This window comes from Vespa mandarinia, chromosome 16 (genome assembly GCF_050613455.1).
Source record: "Vespa mandarinia isolate Hongniang chromosome 16, ASM5061345v1, whole genome shotgun sequence".
In the NCBI taxonomy this organism is placed as follows: Eukaryota; Metazoa; Arthropoda; class Insecta; order Hymenoptera; family Vespidae; genus Vespa; species Vespa mandarinia.
In genome coordinates, this window is record NC_140825.1 from 3,095,001 (window position 1) to 3,120,724 (window position 25,724).

Sequence of the window (25,724 nt, forward strand, 5' to 3'; positions counted from 1 at the left end):
AGATTAATTAACGAATAATTCATATCAGGAAAAAATCGTCAATTTAGAAAACTTAAATTTATTAGTCTTTTTATGGCCGATCTCTAACCTAGATATGATATAAATACGATATATATATATATATATATATATATATATATATATATATATCTTAATTCATCGCAGTTGATTACTTCACTTCATGTATTTTATACATTTATACTCTAATTGCAAAATATGATTTGAGTATAAATGATAGAAATTTTTCTGTAATATTTTCATATTATATTTATTGTTTTTATTAATGTAAATATCAACTTTTATATATAAACGTATGAAAGAACCTTCAATGGAATTTTCATTCATTATTAGCGAGAATAGTTCAATTTCTATTCGTATCACTTCCCTGGTCATATTTTGCTCGTACTACTTGTTGTGTTCATATGTATACATCTGCTCATGTTTTATTCGTACTGCGTATTAGCTCAGTATTTCTCTTTTTTTTTTCGTATTTCCTTTCAAAGTGTAGACAAATACATCGTCATCCATTATAATCTACGTCTATATATATATATATATATATATATATATATATGTATATAAAAGTGGGAAAAAATCCTTCTATTATTATATCCTCGTAACATGTAACAAAAAAGAAGTCGTCGTCTTTCATTAGAATGTCAGAGGATATAATAAATATTTTTAGATTTCCATTACTATATCTTTCGATTCAAACAAATCCCAAGATTCTTATTATAGTATTATTCTGAAGTAGATTAAAGAAAAATTCATATCCTTTTATAGATATTTTGGTGATATACCAAAGAGATACTTTCATGTAGGGTAAATGAATTTTTGAGCATAACCAGTGTCAGATAAAAACAACGAGAGCAATGTTACAAGTCGAACGTATGTTAATCTTCGTAAATGAAAGCGATGTAATATTCTTTTTGAATATTAGCAAACAGGACGACAATATCATCATCGTACGATGTTTAAACGTAGAGTTTATCTCTGAATAAAATTATACATAACAATGTTACAAGAGTTTAACTATATTAACTATTCTTCTTCAAAGAAGTCATATCTGTTAAGTCAGCACTATTAAGAACAATTGCTTTACAAGAGTCAGTATAGTAGAATCCAAAGTTCTTCATAGAAGAGATATCTCGATGCAAACATGGTGGGATCATAGGTATCTTAGATCTATAGGTAAAGAAAATGGTAGCACTTGTATTACATGAAACTGAATTTGTATTCATCAAGGAACGACTATCGCGTTCATGTTTAAACGATGACGTAGAATTAAAGCTTTGGGTATATCGTTGTACTATACTAGTAATCCAAAATACTGAGAATACTGGAGTCACGTTAGTGACACGTTATACGTAAGCAACAGACCCGTGAGCAACAGCACGCGGCTTCGCTTTAATCAAAGCTTGTTAATCAGTTTGATAACGACTTTCGAGCGACGTGCTTATGAATTCCGACAGGCTCCAACGGTCTATCTCTCATTATCATTAATGCATTGTGCGTAGATAGAACCGAGCGTACGGAAAATTAATTATTCATCCAAAATTCTCCAGGATGTTTATTTAATATAACGCAGACAGGTGCATAAAATTCGTGGCCAGTTCGTTCTGTTTACTGGTTGACGGGTTTCGATGAGGATGAGAAGGAAGGATCATACCAATAACATTCGATTTTGATGAACACAATTCATTCGCTTCATTTATTTTCCCTATGAGCTATTATAGATGAATTTATTTCGTTATACTTGAGAGAAGGATATTTGTTACGAGTAAATTTAATGTTCGTACGTAAATACGTATATGATTTCATTGTAATTTATATTAAAAGAGAGCCTGGAGATCTTGCATTTGGAAATTTCAATTTGAAACGGCTTTTAGTTGATTAATTACGACTACGTTATAATCCAACATGATCACTATACTGGAAAGCGTTATCTTCGAAATCTTTATGAGTCATATGTAATACCCAGTGCACGTCATCTGTCGTTCCTTCTGCAAAATATAAATATTTTTCTTATGAATTAAATTAATTAATTAAAATAATAAAATTTCATTAAAAATGATCGTAAAAACGTCGTTAATATCGATAATTGAATAGAGATACATCTTTAAACGACATATTGTTTTTAACATCAATTTGAGAATCAAAATCAAATCTATGTAAATTAATATAAATTATTTATTATATATTTGTCGACATTTGAATTTATTTCTTTTCCTTTTTCTTTTTTTTTTCTTTTTTTTTTTTACTTCGTCAAAATTATATCAAAAAATGAAACATTTAAAGAAATATTTTCCTTTCCTTTTCTTTCCAATTGCGTTCATATTTCAATCGGTCGTTTGTCAAAAAGGAACTCTTCATTACACGCTACCGGTACAATCTCGAGAATAGAATATGCGGACATAGAAACGGCAATTAACAAGCTGAACTGTTTATATAATAAAGCACGGAGGACTTAATTAACGTAACTCTCTTACCGTGGTACTGGTCGTTCTCTTAAAAAAGAAATAAAAGTAACCAAAGCTTTTCACAAAGCTCGTTGTGCCTGTTCTTCTTTCAAGTCCTTTTTTCTCCCTCTCCTACAGTCGGCCATCTTATCCGACGAATTTCTTTTCTTACTTCCATGTTCTTTCCTTTTTCTCCTTGGCTTTTTCTTCATGCCTATAAATAATTCAAGATGCTTGATGCGTAATAAAGACATTAGAGAATCTAAAAGTCCCTAAGGATGCTTCGTGGTTCAACTTTTCGAAACTCATTATGCCTTACGGCACATAATGATTCGAAAGTATCTTCCACGAGAGAAAATCTTAAATCTTCGATATAACGATAACGAATAATTCTCTCATCGTCTCTCCTTCTTTATACAAATAGAAAAAAAAAAAAAAAAAAAAAAAGATATAGAAATAAACGACGACGAAGAGAGATGGGTAAATGTCTCCTTCATTACGAAGTAACTACGATGTTTCTTTCTTTTTTTTTTTTTTCTTTTTCATTTTTTTCATTTTTTTTTTCTTTTCTTTTCTTTTCAGATCCAAGATTTCCAAGGTTCGCGGAGGAGATACAAAATGTGACCGTCAGCGTGGGACGCGATGCACTCTTGGCATGCATCGTGGATAATCTTCAAACTTATAAAGTAAGTCTCATGTTTCTCATCTTCTTTGTATAGAAAGTAATTATTTCAGTGTAATATAAATTAAAGAAAAAAAATATATATACATATATACATATATACATATATACATATATACATATATATATATATATATATATATATATATATATATATATAAATTAAAATTGATATTGAAGATTTAACGATTAGAAATATTCTAGATATTTGTATGACTAAGATAGAATAATTATCGAATTATCCTTAACTATAGCTCCGATAGGGGAGACAAGTGAGAAAGGGACGCTCGAGAACAATGGAAGATATTAATGAAAATATTTCCATGGCTACGGTTCGCGTACTGCGAATTGGATGCCGTTATTTCCTTCATCTCCGACAAGGCGTTTGCATAATTGCTTCATTTTCCTTCAGTTAATTGAGATCTGACAACAATAGAATAAATTGATAGCATTCATCACATAGAGAGTCTTAGAAAAGATTTATGAGTTAAATTAATATATATGTATATATATATATTTTTTTTTTGTTTTGTTTTGTTTTGTTTTCAACGAATAAATTCGTATTCATTTAGTTGAAAAGTTACGTCTTTTTGATGTGATAGAAAAAATCGTTTTATTCGTAACATTAATTTCTTATCGCGTCATTACTTTACTACCAATCGAGGAAAGCCGGCTGATCCGATTGGACGGTCGAACGATTTTGCAAATCGTTTGCCGGACGAGAGCGCTTCGGAAATGCGATCCCCGAATCGTTTCGATAAAAGCATCGAGCCGCGGGATTCATTTTCCTCTACTTTCTCGTCAACGATATTCGAGGATAACGTGGTTGACATTGCCGCTCGTACTACGTTTCGAATGACTAAACTTGACGTTTATAGTTACGTAGTTGTTGTAAATTATTATTAACGTATAGAATAACATAAGGTAACTCGAACGTATGCTAAAATAAAAAGAAAAAAAAAAAAAGAATAAAAAAAAAGAAACACACTATCCTTTTCCCTAGATGAGATTTTTTTTTTTTTTTTTTTTTTATGATTTCACTGGCATAAGAGAAAAAGGAAAGAGTGAAAAAAGAAAAGACAAGAAAAGAAAATATAATAATTATCTTCTCGTGCCTTTTTTTTTTCTCTCTCTCTCTCTCTCTCTCTCTCTTTTTTTCCCGCGAAAAACTCATTCTCGTAATGTTTTAAATTCTTGAAATGCCAAGCGAATGAAAATTTCACTTTTCTTATATATAATAAAAAATTAATTTAAATAAATAATATGTTTATAAAATGCAATTAGGGGTAGAACGTATAAATTATTAAAATCCCTTAGTCGTGTGCGCGACTTTCAAGTCACGTTTTTTGCTCTCAATATTAAAAACAAAGTTATGTATTCAAGAACACAGCAGACCCATTTTCACTTTTATAAAATATGAATATAAAACTTCTTTGGAAAGAAACCCTTATATATAATCTTATAGCAAAACATAGACCTCATTCCGTTTTTATCGTACCGAAGACGCGTTAAAGAAAGTAAAAGAGTGAACGTTGAATCATCTTTCTATATCGATTCGAGATAAATGCACCTTTTAGATTGCCAGTCTATGTAATCCCAATGATGTTTTTTCCTACGATTCTTCATTGCGACACTTCACGAGCTGCGAACTGATCGATCTAAAAACGCTTTTTCACGTATTAAAACATTTATCGTACGATTCGTGACATTATCTTGTACTTTATTAACGATAGCTTCATATAAAGTTGTTGCATCTAACGTGAGCTAGCAATATTTTCGAAATGGAAAACATTCTTAAAATGGACGTTCTTTTCGATCAATTTTACGAAAAAGTATTTCCATTGAACCGTTCTATCATCTCTTTTCTTTCTCTCTCTCTCTCTCTCTCTCTCTCTCTCTTTTTGTCTTTGTCTTTCTCTTTCAAACTAAGAATGTTTTCTCGTTTGTCTAATAGCAAAATTACAATCGACGTTCTCTCCTTTCGATTTAATTTTATTGCAGCAAATTTTCTTTATTACCGGTGAATATGCAAACATTTCTTCGTCTTGCTGTTTCTCTCTCTTTCTCTCTCTCTCTCTCTCTCTCTCTCTTTTTCTCTATCTTCCCTTTTTTCTCCCCTTTCTATTTTATAAACACGAGAAATAGAAATTTATTCACGAATAAAGTCAAGCTATTTTCTATAGACTGTATTCACGAACGAGCCTTTGCGCTATAACGTGTTTTCAGGTGGCTTGGGTACGGGTCGATACTCAAACGATATTGTCGATCCACCAAAATGTGATTACCCAGAACCCACGGATCTCTCTATCGTACAACGACCATCGCTCGTGGTATCTTCATATAAAGAAAACGCAGGAGAGCGATCGTGGATGGTACATGTGTCAAGTGAACACAGACCCTATGAGATATAGGCAGGGTTATGTACAAGTTGTCGGTAAGATCGATTTTATGATAGCATGACGTCACTCAATGCGAATGAATTTTCTTACATAAATATTCCCCTTCCCCCTGCCTTTCTAATTTCCGTTTCTATCTCGTGCATATATCTAACATATTTAATATTTGATTTACGGAATCTGTCAATTTGAATGATATCTAAATAATTTTATATGCTCAAAGTAAAAGAATAGTCGGATATTAATTTTTTACATCGAGTTTGATTGATGCAACGTCCTGAACTAATGTCGATATGATGGATTTCGGTTTAAAAAAAAAAACAAAAAGAAAAAGAAAAGAAAAAAGGAAAATCGATGTCCTTAAATCTAGTATTAATTTATCATAGCCTTCTACTATGATCCAAACGTTCAAATAATAAAAGTATTTATTTTGTAGTACCACCATCGATCATTGACAAGGATACCAGTACGGACATGGTTGTAAGGGAAGCAACAAATGTGACGTTGACCTGTAAAGCGAAAGGTTATCCTGCCCCTTACGTCATGTGGCGACGGGCCGATGGCAAGAGCATAAACTACGATGGCAAGATCGGTGAGTTCTCGATCACGATTAATTAAGCATGATCTTCATTGATGATACGTACCACTGGCAATGGCTATCGTTCGATGATTTTCGGCGCTCTTGGTAAGTTGGACATCGTGCGGAGGGGTAGGGAGGAGTATAGAGCAATAACCTCCACTCGATAACAACGAGCCTTCCGCTGTACGCACGTAACTACGCTCAAATGGAGAATGACGTTCGTGGTTGGACGGATGCGTTCGGTGTAAATTAAACCATTACGGATCAGGAATTAGGAACTGACACTGGGTTCTATTTTAACAAGGACGACGTATAATACCGAAACGTGTACTATTGGTTGCCATCATCATCGTCACCGTTTCCAAACCATTCGCGAAGAGGATGAGCAAGGACGCAGAAATTGCTCGTTTAGATCACGTGATAAGTTTCCAATAAATGAACGAATCCTTGGGGTTAGGACGCTTCATTGGGCAATTGAAAACTCGAAGATATCGTGGCAGAGATACCGAACCGAGAGAGAAAATGATCGAACAATTAAGAGGGCAGACTGTGTTTATCGAGATTAAGATTTAATCGAGCATCCTACGAAGTTCACTTTTAAGCCGGATCGAAAGTCAGAAAGAGGATTGCAACGAGAGAACAATACCGAACGTCTGTTAATCCAATCTTAGTGAACGAACGAAAGTTGAAAGTGTCGATGGATATAATCTAAAATAGATATTAACGTTAAGATAAAAATCAATCGAATTGATAACGTTCTCATTAATGTAAAGACGCCTATCGAGGTTATCTAATGAAAATTTGAAATGACTATGGTATTTATTGAAACTTTAACTAATACGATTATTTGATGAAATAATTAAAATTCAATATGGACAAGTAACTAACTATAAACGAACGAGTAATCTAAAGTACATTGATAATAAAGGAAATAGAGGTTAATAGAAAACGAGATTAAGATTTAATACTATCAGGGATATAATATACTCACGTTAGTCGTTCGTCATTTCGATCGACCTAGAAACCTTTCGAATTGGAACATTCGACGTTAGACATAATCGAGCGAACGTACCTAATCGAGAAAGCTCTTGGAGAACGCAAGGCGTGGCACTTCGATCGAGCTCATCAAGAAACGTTCGAGCGAACGAAAGAGATTCTCCTATAAATAATGGACGTTCTCCTTAATTCTGAAACGTAACGTCAGTCCTTGTCCATTCATAGACTAGTCGACTTTCATCTCGATCGATGCTAATTACTCTCTTAATTACTTGCTATGAGAAAAGTTGTGAATTATCTAAGAAGAAAGCTATAACGGAAAGCTTACCTACGAGATATATAACGTGGTAAAGTGAGATTCTTGGCTATACGTTTCTAGATTTTTCAAGGATTTATTAAGAATATCGGATAAAAATTGGATTTAATTTCTACTTTAATTTAAATTTTTATTTTTTTCCGAATACTAAAGGCAAAATCCAAAAGGTCATTGTGCTTATAGGGAAAAATCTCGTGAAACTCGAATTTTCCGTATCTCCGAGTTAACCGAGCTGATCCGTATCGTTTATACAAACGATACTGATAAATATTTATATCATGGAACGTTGTTCGATGTGGAAGAATGTCGTTTCGTGGTTTTCTTCGAGTACGGTAAGCGCGTTCTCCAACGATTATGCGACTTCCTTAGGGAATAGTTAAGTCGGGACTATAAACGCGCTTCATTATCGACTTGCTTTAAGTGCCGTTTTATAAATGCACGGAAATGGAAGGTTAGCTGTTTCATGTTCTATGAATTAATCGGCTTGAGTTGGAAAATAATTTTCATTAATGTTGAATCCCGTAAAAGTAATTACGAAAAGTTAATAATTACATTGTTAAAAATGAAAGATCGATAATTGAATATTCTAGGAAATAATGTAAATATATTAAATAAAATACAAATCGATAACTCGATATTACACAATACTATGATATATCTAAATTATATCATTATACGACGTAACATTGTAATTATTTATGAGCGTACGTGTTCGTATCTTTACGCGTTTACATTAATAATAATACTCTGATTGATCACAAAAAAAAAAAAATAAAAAAGAAAAAAAGAAGAAACGTATTTACTGAATATACACACATTGTGATTTATTTTTCACCTATATTTTTTAATATACCATTTATCAATGATTTTCTTTTGTGGTAGAGAATTATTTCAAAGCTATCATTTTAAGGGACGTATTATATATCATGCTCTTAGATTAGAAGGATTAGAAAGGCGATTTAACCAAGTTCAAGTTCGAGTAACACGATTTATCGAAGGATGCCGAGGCACGTCCTTTCGGACAAGCAATCGCGTTGCTTCGAAGCTCTAGGGAGTTGACGAGGACTAAGATAGAACCCAAGTAAGTACGAGATGTACGGCCTAAGCCTCAGTTCTTTTTTTTTTCTTTTTTTTTTTTTTTCTTCCTTCGTTGGATAGTCCCAAGACGATAGGACGGTGTCGTACTCGTCGCTACGTGAAAGGTGTCGGAAGCGTGTCGACTCTTTTAGCTCTGCTAACTCGAACTATGCTTCGCTCCATTCCCTCGATGATCCTTTCCATCTAGTAGTCCGGCTTTACCTGCTCTCGAGAAAAATGAAGAAAAAAGGAACGACAAAGAGATGGAAAGCGAAAGAAAGATAGATAGACAGAAAGGAAGGAAGGAAGGAAAAAAGGAAGAAAGAAAAAAAGAAAAAGAAAGAAAGAAAGAAAACGAGAGAGAGAGAGAGAGAGAGAGAGATGAGAAAACTAATCGAATTTAACGAAACTATCACGAAAAGACAGCGGGGATGGATCGATCGAAAAGATTGTAGTAAGAGAAGGAAAACGGATGAGAAGGTAAGAAAGGTGGATGAACGCGAATGGAGACGAACACTACCTGCACCTGTAGACGTCTAAGAGATTTAGGTCGGACCGGACACGATCCTCACTGGCACAAAGTCGACAAATGGCGAATGAAACGGTCCAACGATTTCGAGCAAAATAGATAAAGAAACAAATAAACGGATGATCGAGTGAAAAGGTAGAAAGGGATGTTACAGAAGATAAATGGTTTTTTTTGGGATGCTCATTGATCTTATCTTACACTTTTCTTCGCGATTATATATATATATATATATATATATATATATATATATATATATATATATACATATATATATATATATAGATACCGGATCGGTCCATGGAGAAGGTATTTTCTAAGAGTTCGTACGAACTAAAGGATAGGATTATCTTGAATAATAAAAATAAAAATAAAAATATATATATATATAATAACAAATAAGAAATGGATTTTAAGTGAATGAATAAGTAAGTAAGTAAGTAAATAAGTAAGTAAGCAATTAATCACGTGGATCATCTTCATAACAAATTGAACATTAGAAACAATGCAAAAATAAAAAGATCGTCCATCTGTATCTAAATGAAAAGAAAAAAAAGAAAAAAAAAACAATCTTAAGAAGAAGAATAAAAGTTAAAACAGTTTGTTGATGAATTTAAGAGAAAATGAAAGAACCTCGACAATTCTTAATACGATCGTTCAAGAGACATAAATATAACGTTGGAGTAACTCGCGATATCGGAATTTAAAGAAAAAGAAAGATAGAGAATGTGTAAAGGAGAAAGGAAGATAAAAAAAAAAGAAGAAGAAAAGAAAGAAGAAGAAGAAGAAGAAGAAGAAGAAAAAGAAGAAATGTGGAAAGAAGGGAAAAAAAAGTGAAGCGACGGCGAGGAGGGGAGGGGGGAGGAGGGAGTATCGGTGGGTTAGAATAGGAAACGATTCGTAGACAGAAAAAGGAAAAAAGTAGGAGTAACTTCTTTTCGTTCCAAGTCCGTGCTACAGGATAAAGTTTATTTGGTCGTGCATTGGTACGCCTCGCTGGTTGTTCGCTTGGCCAACCCTTCTTCGTCTCACCCTTTTTACCCTTGGTCACCATCGTTTATAAAGACGTGAACACGTCGACGCTCGTCGTCGGCGTTTCGCGCTTTCCACAATCGGAAAATGCGATTGGTTTCCTTCTACTTTCACCCTGCGTTATTCGCCTTCGTATATATGCATTTAGGCATCTTCGAACTTAGCCTCGCATTTTTGCCTTTTTCTTTCTCTTTTTATTTGTTCTTGTTTCCTTTTTTTTATTGCTTCTTTATTTTTTTTCCACCCCTTTAATTCTCTTACATATCTTTTTCTTTCTTTCTCTTCTACTTGTTCTTCTTTTTTTTTTTTTTTCTTTTCTTTCTTTCTTTTTTTTTTGTCTTTTTCTTCTCCCTCTCTCTTTCTCTCTCTCTTTCTCTCTTTTTATCACGAATACCAAAGGGAGGATTTTAAACGTGTTTTTGTCAAAACGTATTCACGTTGGACTCGTCGCATAACTTTATACGATTATTCGCACGCTTGTATCGATCATCGTTCGTTTGTTCATGACAAAGACAAAGCGAAAGAGAAAGAGGATGAGGATTATCAGGATGAAGATTCAAAGGGAGTCCTTACAAAGGTCGAGTCAAAGAACGCTTTACTATAACGGTTTAGTATAAAGATCATGAAGAACGTATATGGATAACTCGTTCGATGTTTACTCAACGTCCTATGCTTTAGGCTATGCTTCTATCTGTTTTTCCATTTTAACTTCTTTTTATAATATACGTTCGAGATAAAAAACGAAATATCGTTCATATAAATTTGAATATCGCGAACGTATGTTATATCTATACGTGATATTTAGATGAATAATACTATTTTAATAGTAAATCTACGCAAATACGATTCAAGAATGATTCGAAAAAATTTATCAATATTTCTTTATAGTTGTTAGAATATCAAAATAATCTCTGTTATATAGAATAATATTGGAATATATTTATCGTCTTTTTTCTCTCTTTTTTTTTTTTTTTTTTTTCGTTTTTATTTACAAAAATAACTTCGAGTAATAATTCGTTATGAGCTTCTTTTATGAATCATTGTAAAGATTCATTAGTTAAACGTACATATGTCGATATTTTTTCGTGATATTAGAAAGAGATATATGTTGAAAATTGTTGTCGGTAATAACGCTAGAAAGGAATGGAGAAAGAAGAAAGTAAAAAAAAAAAAAAAGAGAGAGAGAGAGAGAGAGAGTGAGAAAGATAAAGAGAACAGGGAATGAAATACGATTGTCCCGAGTTACGCTTATGCGGTGAAATACATCACGTACTAATTCCCAAATAGCCACTCAGCCACTTATTCTTTTTTCTACTTTCGTAAGCTGTCCGCTTATTCTTAAGCCGTTCTACGAAGAGGTAGAAAATGTTATGCAAAGTGAGCTAGAGTTCCCGCGAGCTGCACTAACCCCGCATCGACGCGAATGAGCACTAATTTATACTACGACTCGTTTATACTAACCAACTCCCCTCTCACCTCTCCAATGTTAATCCTTACGAGACTAAATGACCCTTAAGAGGTCTCACCACCCAATGCTTTTCCAAGAGGTTTCCTCTTCACGAGTAATTCTCCTAGTTGCAACTCTTGACCGATTTCAATGCACGAAAGCACATTTGAAAGATAATCATATAGAAAACACAAAAGAGTATTTTTAATAAACAACGTCGATAATGGCGAACCACAGATATGACTATAATCAGGTCAAAAATACAAAAAGGATGAGATTTTTATTAAGCTTTACAGGCCTTTGTAAATTTTTCGTTTTTTCTTTTTCTCTTTTTTTTTTCTTTCTTCCTTTCTTGTTTTTTTTTGGGGGGGGTGGGGGTTTTGTCGTTATTCTCCTTCAATTTAATTAATAATTTAATTAATTTTTTAATTTAAATTTTATTGTGCATCGAAGAACGACGATATCTTTTTTATTTTTTTTTCTTTTCTTTTTTTTTCTTTTTAAGATTTTTCGTTGTTTATGATTGGTAAAGTAAACAATGTATACGTCAGTTGTATTTTTTCGCTTCGTAATATCATTCGAAATGTTGTTTTTATTGTCATTTTAATTAAGAGTAAGATCTAGCTTTCTCATTCATAATATTACATTCGTTAATATTATTTTTATTAATATCTTTAATACATTTAAATATTGCATATACAAATTGATACTTTTCCTTTATGCGATAGAAGAATAATAATAACTTTTTTTTTAAGTATCATTATTCCTTTATTGTTGTATCCATATGTATTATTATAAATCATAATCTTTTTAAGTTTATAATATATTAATAAAATGTCATAGAAAGTGTCACAGAAAATTAAGAAAAATGTTTCCAACGAAACGAATTTTATAAAAGTTTCGAAGATATTCATTTTGTTAATATCAAATATATGTACACATACATTTTATTAATTGAACAACTATTTGCCATTATATTCTCGAGCTTTAAATCCTAAACGTATTTGCTTTTGTTCATTCTAGCAAGCTTTTTTATTATATCAATGCAGAATAAACCAAACTTTTACTATTATTTTAATATTAATTTTATTTTGATATAGGATAAAGACCACTTTTCATTCGGTTCACATTGTAGAAATTCGGTATGTAAACTATCAAATAATTCTATATCTAACAAAAGAATCTATTTTATTCTCTTATGTTATTGTCTCTGGTACACGATCTGGTAATACGGCTACAACGAACACATATAGATATTTATTTCGCGTTGCAATTCTCTTCGTCCAGCGAATCTGTGCAAACACCTTGAATATCGATCCGTTTGGAAAATATTTGCCATTATCGCGTAAATTACGAATGTTACGGATCGTGGACGAAAGGATTCGTTCGCGGTTAAGCAAGAAAATACGATGAAAATTATTATATCAGAGAATTCGTATCGTTAGGGAAATTTAACGATCCTTTACATTTCCAAAGCGTGTTTGTTTTTTTTTTTTATTTTTTTTTGTTTTTTTTGTTTTTCCCCCGTATGAAAATAACATAAATTTCAGACAAATATTTGATAGGCATATTTTATTTTTCTGTTTTAGTAAACGTCATCGATGGCGAAGTTTTACACATCGTCAAGATCAGCCGCCTTCATATGGGAAAATATCTTTGTATTGCATCGAACGGAGTACCACCATCGGTCAGCAAAAGCGTTACTCTCAACGTGCACTGTAAGCTTTATTAAACAAATAATTCTTTTTTTTTTCTTTTTTTTTTTTTTTTTTTTTTTACATTATTTTAGTATTCATCGATCACTTAGTTACGTCGTCCATAAAAATTAAAATGAAAAAGAAAGGAAAAAACATAACAAAAATCCATCGAATGAAAGTGTACTGAATTGCTGAATGGATTGACATGAAATGTTTATTTAAAATTAAATTTCGTGTAATAAATGTCCACTAAAAGTTTCGATTCGATATGACTTTCTGTAAAAATTAAATTGGCAAGCATTTTATCCATTACGACATTTAATCTTTTGGATTATTAGAAGATTTAAAAACAATACATTCATTTCATTGAACATTTATATTATTTAATTGACATTAATTGTAATTAAACAAATGATTTTTACAATTCGATCCATTCTCAACAAGATACAGTGATTTAAAAATCTTTTTTTCATTCAATATCGTTTTATGCAAAAAATGAGCTGTCATATACTTCTGATGCATATAATCTAAAAAATTCACAAAAACCAAAAATCGAATATAACGAACCAATCATCTCTTATAAATAATATTTAATCAATAAATAAAGCAAAAAATCTAGAATTTTTTTACTGAAAGCCGAAAAATCACAGATTGAGATTTGTGTTTCTATTTGCATTTCGATTACAATCATCGTACTCATGTATTGATATTTCTACGCATACTCATCATATACAATAAAAAGCAATAATAATTTCTAGTGAAATGTTTGCTTGATATATTTTTCTTATTGCTGATAACTGAACTAATATGAGATATAACGTTATTAATATCACATAATTTGTTTTGATAAAATATATTGTAATATTCTTAAATATTATATCTTCAACAAATGCCTTCAACAAATTTAAAATACGCGTATACACAATAATATTTCTTTCTTTATCTACGATCAAAGCAAAGTGATAAATGAGAAAATATATATGAAAAATTTATTTCTATTGAAAAAAATTATTCACTTTTCCATGAATTATATTGCATTATACATGCATAATTACGAATCGTAATCTTTCTAAGCTTATAACTTATCAGCAAAAGGTCATAAACAATTGCAAAAAAAAAAAAAAGAAAAAAAAGAAAAAAAACAAGAAAGAAAAACAGATCATTTTAAAGTGCAAAACATCAACTTCACGTATTAAATAATATTTATTAATAAAAAATTTTCAAAGATATATAACAATTAATGATTATATAATTAATTACCGAGATAAAGTTATTTATCAAAGTTTATAAGTTGCAAATTATCGAAGGACTTAACTTCTAATTCCAAAAGCTTCGTCCAGTGAAAGAGTGCTTGTCCATCGACAGAGACAGCTCGGTCCAGCAAGATGCATTAGGTCGGCTTTCAACGTCTCATTTAGCCACCGATTTACGAGCGACCACTTGACCTAGATATGCTCGATGTACGTCCGGTCGTCCCAATGCAGCCATTTCAAACCAACCCTCCTCTATCATCCCTCTCCCTGTACACCTCATCCCTTGATAAACCACTATACCCACGCTCACTTAAATTACGCATGACGATTTTGCTCTTCCCCAATCTTTATTTCTTTTTCCCTTTTTCTTTCCTTTTCTTTTTTTTCACTTTCTTTCTTCTTTTCTCCCTTTTTGTTTTTTCCTATTTCTTTTTTTGATTTTTCTCTTTTTTTTGTGTTTTTTTCTTTTTTCTTTTTTTTTCCTATTTTCATACGAACTTTGAGAAGGCAACATAAACCAACGAAAAGGTCTCGAGGCAAAATTTTTACGAGGGCAAAAGTAATATAATTTAAGCGACTCCTTCGGAAGCGCAATCGGGTGGCGTAAGTAAATCCAAACGACGTTCAAGGACGTCCTATTCAAGTATGTACATACGTACATCGATCTATCGATCGATCTCACACGTACGAAAGAAGAAGGTAAGAATAGAACTGGGAAATTTTCGATTCAACCGATAACTTGGAAAAGTATGCAAGAAAGAGAGAGAGAGAGAGAGACAGAGAGAGATAGACAGAGACAGAGAGAGAGAGAGAGAGAGAGAGAGAGAGAGAGAGAGAGATAGGAAAAGAGTAGGAGGTTATAAGAGCAGTCTTTCGCCGCTTCGTCCGAGGGTGCTTTCGTTCGCAGTAAACCGTGATTTACGTCGGTTCGTAAAAGGCGGCTGCCGTGACACGATATTACCGATTCAGAAGTGTCTATATAGATTGAGAGAGAGAGAGAGAGAGAGAGAGAAAGAGAGAAGCCATGCTGCATCCTTCCATCGTAGATACAGCGGTAATAATCGGAGAACTTAAGGACGGTGTTTTGCCCTTATAGAGAGAGGGAGAGAGAGAGAGAGAGAGAGAGAGAGAGAGAGAGAGAGAGAGAAGGATCTTAACTTCTAGGTGGAAAAGAGACGAGCATACCATTCGCTTCAAATTCTCACACCGACAAAGGGAGGATTTTAGTGGATCGTAAAGCGTTTGCGAGAATACGCTTTAAAATCCATCAAATGCGAACGATAAATAACGATAATAACAGAGATGACTTCATTGCTTTATAATACGATGAATGACGCGTAATAAGTGGTCGATAGAAAATCGATAAAATTTCAAATCTTTATATTATTAAAATATATTTATACTTAAATAGTTTGATTGTATTACAATTCGCTAATCTTAGAAGATCAATTCGATCGTTTATTTTATTCTTTTTCAGTTCCACCAATGCTATCTATTCCAAATCAATTGGAAGCTGCCTACATTGGACAAGACGTTACTCTCGAGTGTCACATCGAAGCTTTCCCAACTGCCATTAATTATTGGACTACGGAGAACGGCGATATGATTGTCTCCGGTAATGTTCGATTTTATTGCACACGTTTATCTTTTACGATGGCTCGAAGCTTGCACCTTCCTTTTTATAGTTTTTGATATTTTCAAACTCGATATAGGACTCGTAGAAACATGATCGTTCGTTTTTAACGATTTTCAAGTTTTCGAAGCGTCGACTTTTAACCTGTACTCGACCTATGTAATTAGAGTTAACGAGCGTGCAAATTATGGCGTTTCAGGTGACAAGTACGTGACGGTGTTCTCCGATAACGACTACACGAAGTACATGTTACTGAAGATACGAAATGTTAGCCCAAAGGACTTTGGTTCGTACAAATGTGTGGCACAGAATTCATTGGGAGCAACTGATGGTGTTATCAAGTTGGATGGTGAGTTGGATATGATATCTCGTTCGATTGCTTTTTCTTTTTATGATTAGAAAAGAAAAAAGAAAAAAAAAGGAAAGAAAAAGAAAAAGAAAAATATGGAAAAAAAGGAAGAAAAAGAAAAGGAGGAAAAGAAAAGAAGAAGATAAAAAAAGGAAAAGGAAAGAAAAAGTAGGAACAAAGATGGAAAAAGATTTCCGGTGTAACTTTCCTTTTGATATGTCGATATTGAAGATCATGAAAGGAGGCAGATTGAGTCAGATCGTGTCTAAGAACGTAATCGGTTAAACATTACTTCGTAATTATAGATAATTATTTGGCGACACTATGAAGTCTGCGTCCTAATGGTAAAATAATTGATTTCCAATAGTCCTCTGCATAAGACATTGACGGTCTGAACATTGAATGTCGATCGATGATGAGTGAGGTCAAGCATCCTTTCCAACATAATCGTCGTAATTGGCGATGAAATTTGCGAGGGATATATTTATCCGTACGGAACATACTTTTTTCTTTTCTAGGTTTTTTTTTCCTTTTTTTTTCTTTTTTCTTTTTCTTTTTTTTTTTTACGAATAAATTGACTGGAATTAAAAGTTTCTCGAAAAATAGCCCCCCTCCGCTCCGCCTCCCCCCCCCCGCCCTTTTGTAATCATTTATAGAGGAACATTTTACAGACTTTCATTATTAAAATAAGTGTACGTAAGAAGCGAACTTTAGTTGAAAATTTCTTAATTATGAAAAAAAACGGGCGAATATTTCTGATATTGAAATCTCGAGTAAGGTATAGACAGATATCGATTTTTATCTCAACTTTTTTCTTTTCTTTTATATATATATATATATATATATTCTTTTTTTTTCCATTTCTTCCAATATCGTCCGCTTTTTTTTTCATTAAATTCACTTAACGAGGAAGCTTAACGACATCGAACGACAACTGATTATAGTTAGAAATGATTTTAAAGTCATACGACAAATGTTTGAGTCATCGTTTTAACAAAGCGAAGAATACAATAATACAACAATAAAACGTTTCCAAAATGAATCGACGAAGGATTTACGATCCTTTAATTTGCTCCTCAAACAATTGCGAACAAAAAAAGACACTAGGAATATAGACTTTTTATTTTATTTGTAATTTACAATACCCTTTCATCGAGAATTATACAAAAAAAAAAGAACACCAATGAAACGTAATTATCTTTATATTTTTTTTTTTTCGAATTAATCATTTTTATGATTGATCTTTTGTAATATTATTTATTTACAGAAATCCCAGCTCCATCGACGACCTCAACAACGCAATCTCCGTATTACGTAACATCATTAATGAAGAAAAACGGTAATTAACGCTTTGTTTCAACGCCGAAACTTTATTTTCTACTTATGCCATTTTCACCGTCTTGAACGATTTCTCTCGAGTAACGTGAGAAGTATAAGCTCGAGATTAATTAAACGACGGTAGTTGGGGCAACTCTATATTCTCTCTCTCTCTCTCTCTTTCTTTTTTTCTCTTACTCTATTTCTCTCTTCATTGCACCTTTTCTTCTTATTTTTTTTTTCTTTTTTTTTTTTCCTTACTTACTTCCTCAAGATGATCTTAATTACACCTGGATTCGCGCGCGATCAAAGTTCGTATTTTGTTTATCCTTTTATCTTCGAACAAGAGCATTTCCTTACCATCGTATATGCAAAGTTACTTTACTTCGTTACAATGATCTTAATTATTCGCTTAATTACGCGAAACTGTTGCTGTAATATAGCAGAAGCCGAAGTTTCCTCTCTCTCTCTCTCTCTCTTTCTCTCTCTCTCTTTCTCTTTCTCTTTCTCTTTCTCTTTCTCTTTAGCTTATCTTTTCCTTATTTAGAGTAGTTCATCCTCTTTATTCTTACACAATATCCCCGTACCGATGTAGCATATCGATAAAACGTCGTTCGTATATTGTCCTCTAGGTAGAAACGGTAACAAGAAATTACGTCAACGTCCCAACGATTACGAAGTCGAGGAATGGAGAGATCCAGGTCAGTAAATGTCTGTTTTCGTATAACTTCGCTTGGTAAATTCCAAAGACAATTCCCATGACGATACGGCTCTGCTTTTGCTAATAAGTCGATCGAGTATTTAGCATAATTAAAACTTTACGAAGAATACGAAACAGAAGAGGATATTATTTTCATCGAGATTCGTTAAATTGGCTACGTGACTCCAAAAAAAGATATTTATATATATATATATATATGTATAGATAGATAGATAGATAGATAGATAGATAGATAGATAGTATAAATTATTTATTCCGTTAACGCAGTTTTTATATCGAAGAAAAATAAATATGTATTGAATCTGATATACAAGGTTGAATAATTCGTCTTTTATATAATATTTTATCGTTATGAATATTTCCCTATAGATTTTTATATTATTTCTTTTGTATCAGTTCGTATAGTCTTTACGTTTTTTTTTTTTTTTTATCATCAAATTTACAAATTAGACTAACGCGTATAAATTAAAATACGTCGATTAAAAACTCCTTTTCAGTGATAATATTTCACTTGACAAAACAATATATCATTTGTCGAAATATTGTTTTTTTAATTATACTTATCATACAACACACATACACACACATATATATATATATTTCTTTTCCGATATTTAATATTTTTCTCGCTGAAGATTAAGAATGTTTAACTTAAGGATCTACTTAGGGTGAAAAGTAAACTGATATCTTTAGAAGGGATCTAAAGAGGTTTAAAGTTTCGAAAAAATCGGTATTTGATCTTTTATATATTTTCCATATTACTTTGATTTTACGCATTTGACTTTTTTAAAAAGTCCAATGCAAAATTGCAGTCAGGAAATTGTAAAATCTAGAATGGCGCGTAGCCAAACAGATATAAGCTCTTGTTTGGGTCGATTTTGTAAGGTTTTGCGGTTTAATGGGCCTGCCACAATTTTCTTACTCATAAGCCATACAAGAAACAGAGTAATGAAATCCATTCAACAAGCAACTTCAACGTCAGAAGTTTTTTTAATCGCGTAAGTATAAATATTCTAACATATTCTATCGTAACGAAACTATGAACGCAATTTTTTCGAAATTACATTTTTCTATTTATAATTTTACCGTGTTATCTCGAGAAGAATCGTAGGAAATAATAATTTGAAATTTTCAATCAAAATCAGATTAAAAAAAGAAAAAAGAAAAAAAAAAATATATATATGTTGTTACGATTTTATAATAAAAAATATCTCGAATTTTTTCAAACTTTTCGTTATCACCATGCCACCTCGTCAATTTTATTTCCACTTTCTATAGTTCAGATATAATTAATAAAATCTTAAGAAGAATAAATATCTACCATGAGAAAGGAACATTCCCTTAAAAATATCTCCTTTATCCGTTCAATTGGAATCGTGGTAAAAATCAGATTTTAAATATACAAATAGATTTTACATTACAAATAGAATTGATCTGGAAATGATTCTCGATGGATTTTCTTGTTTTATAATGTTATAATTAATATCCCGTAGAAAGGAAAAAAAAAAAAAAGAAAAGTATTATATTCATCCGCGACCCTTGTTATAAATAATTGAACGTGAGTCAATTAAAAAAAATTTCAAAGCTTTCTAGTGCCTTTAACATTTATCAAACTATCGCTATTTTATCCCTCTATAATTATCGATGCTCTATAATTTTTGTAACCTTAGGCCATCCATGCGCTCATCTAATACATCTAATGACATAAACGGTTTCCGATAATTTTATATATCCAATACATTTTTTATATTTCAATATATTTTTTTTTTTATTCCAATATATTATTATAAAAATGTATTCTAATAAATTTTATCAATTTTGCATGGGTGGTTCTCGCTTCGTAATCCAATCGATCCCTTGTTAAATTTTAATTCAATCGGTATCGGAGGTGTTATTCATTAGAAAGAGCAAATCTTTTATCCTCGAGAAGTTCATTATATTATGAACTAATTGTATCTGAAGAAGAATAAGTCAGTATAAATCAAAGTAATTCGAAAGATCAGCCAGTATTTGTCATTTTGTAAATTCGATTATTAATTAATTAATAGTTTATGATTATTTCTTAATTCTTTTTTTCTTTTTCCATTCAATGTAACTAAAAATTAGGTAATAAGTTTATATTCTGTATTTTGTAAAATAGGTAATTAGATAAAAGTTCTTTCTTTTGCATTTATAAAACTGTCAATAAATAAATAAGTGTGTAAATTCTGAAGTCGGTAAATATGCAATTGAAAAGGTCATCATTCTCTCGTAAATTTTATTGAACAGTGTTCGCTTATTATTACAACGGGAATTCATTTTTGAATCATTAGACATAACAACATTAACTAACGCGAAATATTTATTTATAACATTCTTTTCTTTTCGATTTTCATTCTATTTAAGTATCGATTATATTTTCTTCAAATTTATCTTATCGTTGTCTGTCTCTTATTTTGTCGCTCAGTATCGAATTCACATTCCTTAAAACCAATATCAGATAATATATATATATATATATATATCAGTCCCTAGATTTATCCAAAAACCTTATATCAAGCCACAAGAAATAAAATTCTTTTCAAAAGGAATTGAATTGAATTAGTTCGCATATTAAATTTTAAACATAGACGAAAGGAAACATGAACATGATTTTAAATAGATTTCTTTTTTACAATAAACTTTAACAATAAGTGTCAATTCTGATCGTAAATCCTTTGAAAATTTTAGTGTCCAATTAGAATTTAATAAAATCGCATACACGATCGTATACAATCGATATCGATCGTTCGATCAATGTCTCGATTAAGCTCTTTTGTTTGAAAATAATTACGGAAGAAAACTAATGCATGGGTTTTAACACACGGGGTACGCTTTGCTAAAAAAAAAGAAAAAAAAAGAAGAAAAAAAAAAAAAGGATAGAAAAAGAAGAAAGAAAGAAAAAAGAAAAAAGGAGAGAAAAGAAATCAAAATCGACGAGTCGATACAAAAGATGAGGTCAGCTGCTGACGAACGCTCGAAGGAACTACTCAAAGGGCGAACTTGCGATTTCGTCGAAAGATTTCCTCGAGCAGCGAAGTCACTTTTCTCCTCGCGACGTTTACTTTCAATTAATGAAAAACGAGCTTCGGTGACCTCCGGCCATCGGTCGCCTCGAGGGACAGAACAGGGTAGAACTTTGCGGGTTACGGTTCAGATCGAACAAGTGTAGAGTTGGATGAAAGGAGGACGGAATTCTCGTTATTTTCTTTCTCCGTCTACCTTTGCTTTTCTTTTCAACCATCGTACAATTCTGTTTCCCCCTTGGCCCTTCCGGTAAATCGATTGACTTTGTTCGCACGTTAGAACGCACGCAATAAATCGAATGTCGCGATTTCCTTGAAAACAAACTTTTCGACGAGCTATACTTGTTCGACATGTTAATCGAATTTCGAAATTGTTATTAACACGTTAGTCTGTAATAAGAAAAAAAAAAATATATATATATATTTTTTTTTCTTTTTTCTTTTTAGATTAAAAAAGTTCTCTTCCTGTGCGCTTGTAAAGGGTTTACCCCATGAATTCTCACAATCGTAATATTTATCCGATTTTACTAAACATGGGCTCAATCGAAAGACAATGATTTTATACAAGAGATTATCTTCTCAATTTTTCTGTAAAAGAAATTATATCCAAAAAATTAATAATTTTAACAGGGAAGTAAAAACCTCTTTTGAAAACCTAAAACGATTATCTCGTGTTAAATGCGTTTATCTTTCGTATGATCTTTTAATCACTGAAATTGGATAAAATATTGTGATCATGAGAATTCATAAAATAAACCTTAACAAACGCATTAGAATAGATTCTCTTTAATAAATATTAAACAAATTTTATTCTAAATATAATTTTTATTTATTATTTACAATATAAATTAATAACTTGTATTCTGTTCATGTTTATTATATTTAACAATGTTTATTATTATATTTAACAATGACAACGACTCAAATTCCGAATAATTATATCTTGAAATTAGAAAAAAATTCGCAACAATTGTAAGTCATTAAAGAACGTACCCATCTCTTATTCATTTTTCATCTTTTATATTCCTATTCGTTTTCGTAAAACAGGATTTCTTTTTTGGTCTAGATTTATCATCTGACGGCTTCCAATTGTTACAAGTTTCCAAAAATTCGAAAATAAAAACTATTCGGAATTTTTACAACGACAAGAGTTTACATTGACAATTAATTTTAATTAAATATCACTTCTCATTATAAATTATTACAGCCCGTTAGATATATTTATTCAATATCATTCAATATAATTAATCTTTTGCAGATGAAATTCTGATGAAATCCATGAGATTACTGATGTGCTACGTGATGCTTTATACATTCATTTAATTAAAACAAATCATTAGAATAGAAATAATTTTATACAAAATTACTTTCTCAGATATAATAATATGCTAAAGCATATTTCGAATGATTTAAGAAAATAATTAAAATTAGCAAAAGGTTAATAATAAAAAAAAAAAAAAAAAAAAAACAACGTAGACGTTCAATCGAACATATGTCCGTGTTTGCGTCGAATAAATCAATCGAAAGAAAAAAAAAAAAATGTTTGTATGTGTTTGTATATCTGTTTACAGATTACGAGAACGAGTACGAGCCACCATCGATGATGCCACCAGGAGATTTGCCCGCGGATGCGTTAAATCTGGGCGCTGTTCGCGAGCCCCGCTTATTACTTCATCTTCTTCTGCCGAGCCTTCTCCCGTTGCTCCTAAATGCCGTCAGAAGATGATTCTCGCATCACGGGAACGGGGCTTCCAGTTGTAGTGTTTATTGGACGGTGCGTCCGGTGTGCCGTTTCCGGCCGCGCGACGGATCCCGAACGCGACGATGTCGGCCACGCTTGAAATTATTTTCATACTAAAGCTAGACTTAAACAGAGAAAAAAGAGAGAAAGAGAAAGATTGAAAGAGAGAGAGAGAGAGAGAGAGAAAGACAGAGAATGAGTGAATGAACGAGAAGAAGAAAGAAAGAAAGAGAGCGAGAGAGAGAGAGAGAGAGAGAGAGAGAGAATGAACGCGTGAGAAAGATTTAGAAAAAAAAAAGATATTATATATATATATATAATATATAAATATATAAATATATTAATATATATATATATATTGATATATTGTGTGAGTGTCGCAGTAAAGACAGGGGCATAGAGAGCCCTTTTCTGTATTAGAGAGCGAAAGGGAAGACTGGAAAAAATGTTGCTCGTAAGTATCGACAAAATAGTATATATAGAAAATTTCTTCTTCCTTTCTTATCGTCGATATATGTACATTCGTTTTGTCATCATGTTATATTACATGATTTCGTAGATAATCATAGTATAGAACGTTTATCGTTTTTCGACTCGGATTCGACGATTCATACGAACGTAATTAAAGTTCCTTGATCGATATTGAAAATCATGAACGTGTTATATCGTATCACCGAGTTGTAAAATTATTATTTATTTATTTATTTATTTATTACTATTTTTTTTTTTTTTTTTTTTTAATAATATTTTGTTAGTGTCGTAGTAATGGTTGCATCGAAGCAAAACGATATTCGCCGATTTCGTTCACGAGTTTCGTTTGACGTAAAATTTTCTTTTCGCTCTTATTCATCCTCCTCCTCACCTCTTCCTCTTCCTCCCATCAACATTTCTTCCTACATATATTCTCGACGTGGTAGCTTTTTTTGCGAGGTTTTTTTTTTTCAAGAGAATACTTTCTCGCAAAGGATCGTTTAGTACATCGCGGCACGTTCCTTATAGCTATCGGTCGTCGGTGTTTTCTCGAGGACGAGAAAAGCGAATACTGGTCGCCTTTTATTGTCCGCGAAAGGAAATTGGATCATCCTTATAAACCGCAGAGATTTTAGATCTGTTCTTTTTAATAAGAGTTTTTCCTTTTTCGATAAGTCGATCGTCATACCCGAAACGAAAAGCGATATATCGAGAAAGAGAGAGGGAGGGGGAGGAAGAGAAATAGCGAGAAATAAACTGAGTAATATCGAGCCTACGTAAAATTTTCATTTTCTTTTTCATATCATACTAGTTTCTCAGTGTTATCGTTTTAAATGAAAAACTCTCGATAAACTGAATATACCTAGCGTCGATACTTTTTGATTTCGTCGAAAAAGGAAAACGCGTGGAGAGAAAATTGTATATCTAGTAAATATACATATACGTACGAAAGGAAAAAAAAAATAATAAAAGGAAAAAAAAGAAAAAATAAGAAAATAGAAAAAAAACCGATTAACAAGAAATATAGGCATATACGTATAAATATAATATATATGTACATACATAAGCGCGAATCATATAATTAGATGGAGATAGAATGAGAGTGAGAGAGTGAAAGGAAAAGAAGAAGGAAAAGAGAAATGAGAGAGAGAGAGAGAGAGAGAGAGAGAGGGAGAGAGAGAGAAAAGGAATGTAAAAGAGTTTCGTGATAAAAATAGTTTTGCCATTGCTTAGCCTCGACTTTGGTATGACGTCTAAACAATAAGAGGAAGAGCAGGCAAAGAATATGCTCGAAGTATGATAAAAAGAGAGGAGATGACTGTGTTTAGATAAAAAGCTGTAGGCGGCTTAGTTCGACGTCCGAGAGAGGAAAGAGAAAAATGACGAGAGAGACGAGAGGCGGTGTATATTATATCGTGTAGCCTCGAATCATCGACAACGACGTCGCATAGAGCTTCGTGGCTTCGTTTCGTACAATTAAGCGCGATTATATCAAATAGAAAGATTGAAAAAAAAAAAAAAAAAAAAAAATTATATATATATATATATATATATATATATATATATGTATATATAAATGAAAAAAAAGGAAGAAAAAAAAAAAAGAAGAAAAAGGAAACAATTGGCATTGGCCGTCGTATATTGAAAAAGTTCAGCAGCATTAATCGAATGTCTTTCGCTATATCTTCGTCTTCTTAGTAATTTGAATTTCTATTTGAAAAGGGTAATAGAAAATGCGGACCTCTCTATCGTTTCGTTTCATTTCGTTTCGTTTCGTTTCGTTTCGTTTCGTTTTGAGGATGACTTCGAGTAAAGGAAATCCGACGGATTCACGCGAATTGGTTAAAAGAGAACGTTAGATTTTCCTTGGGGGAACGTGTGTTCGTTTCATTTATATTTCTTGAGAATATCGAAGATGGATATTTCGAACGTGTTACGTTTCGAGTAGCACTCGAAAAAATAGTTCGATCGAATCGAACTCGTGTAA

General features: G+C 32.0%; 1 protein-coding gene across 2 annotated transcripts in view; it reads left to right on the forward strand.

Annotated features, from left to right (window-relative positions):
- LOC118442284 (lachesin) overlaps nt 1–25,249 on the forward strand; it is a 140,855-nt gene extending 115,606 nt beyond the window's left edge. For both annotated transcript variants that reach the window (XM_085661863.1, XM_085661864.1), the window contains exons 3-11: nt 3,042–3,145; nt 5,368–5,575; nt 5,974–6,129; nt 13,101–13,229; nt 15,939–16,076; nt 16,294–16,443; nt 17,711–17,782; nt 18,393–18,461; nt 23,097–25,249. In XM_085661863.1, the coding sequence (XP_085517989.1) occupies nt 3,042–3,145; nt 5,368–5,575; nt 5,974–6,129; nt 13,101–13,229; nt 15,939–16,076; nt 16,294–16,443; nt 17,711–17,782; nt 18,393–18,461; nt 23,097–23,251 (1,181 nt within the window). In that variant the 3' untranslated portion in view covers nt 23,252–25,249. The remainder of the gene's footprint in view (nt 1–3,041; nt 3,146–5,367; nt 5,576–5,973; nt 6,130–13,100; nt 13,230–15,938; nt 16,077–16,293; nt 16,444–17,710; nt 17,783–18,392; nt 18,462–23,096) is intronic.
- Nucleotides 25,250–25,724: the final 475 nt, after the last annotated feature.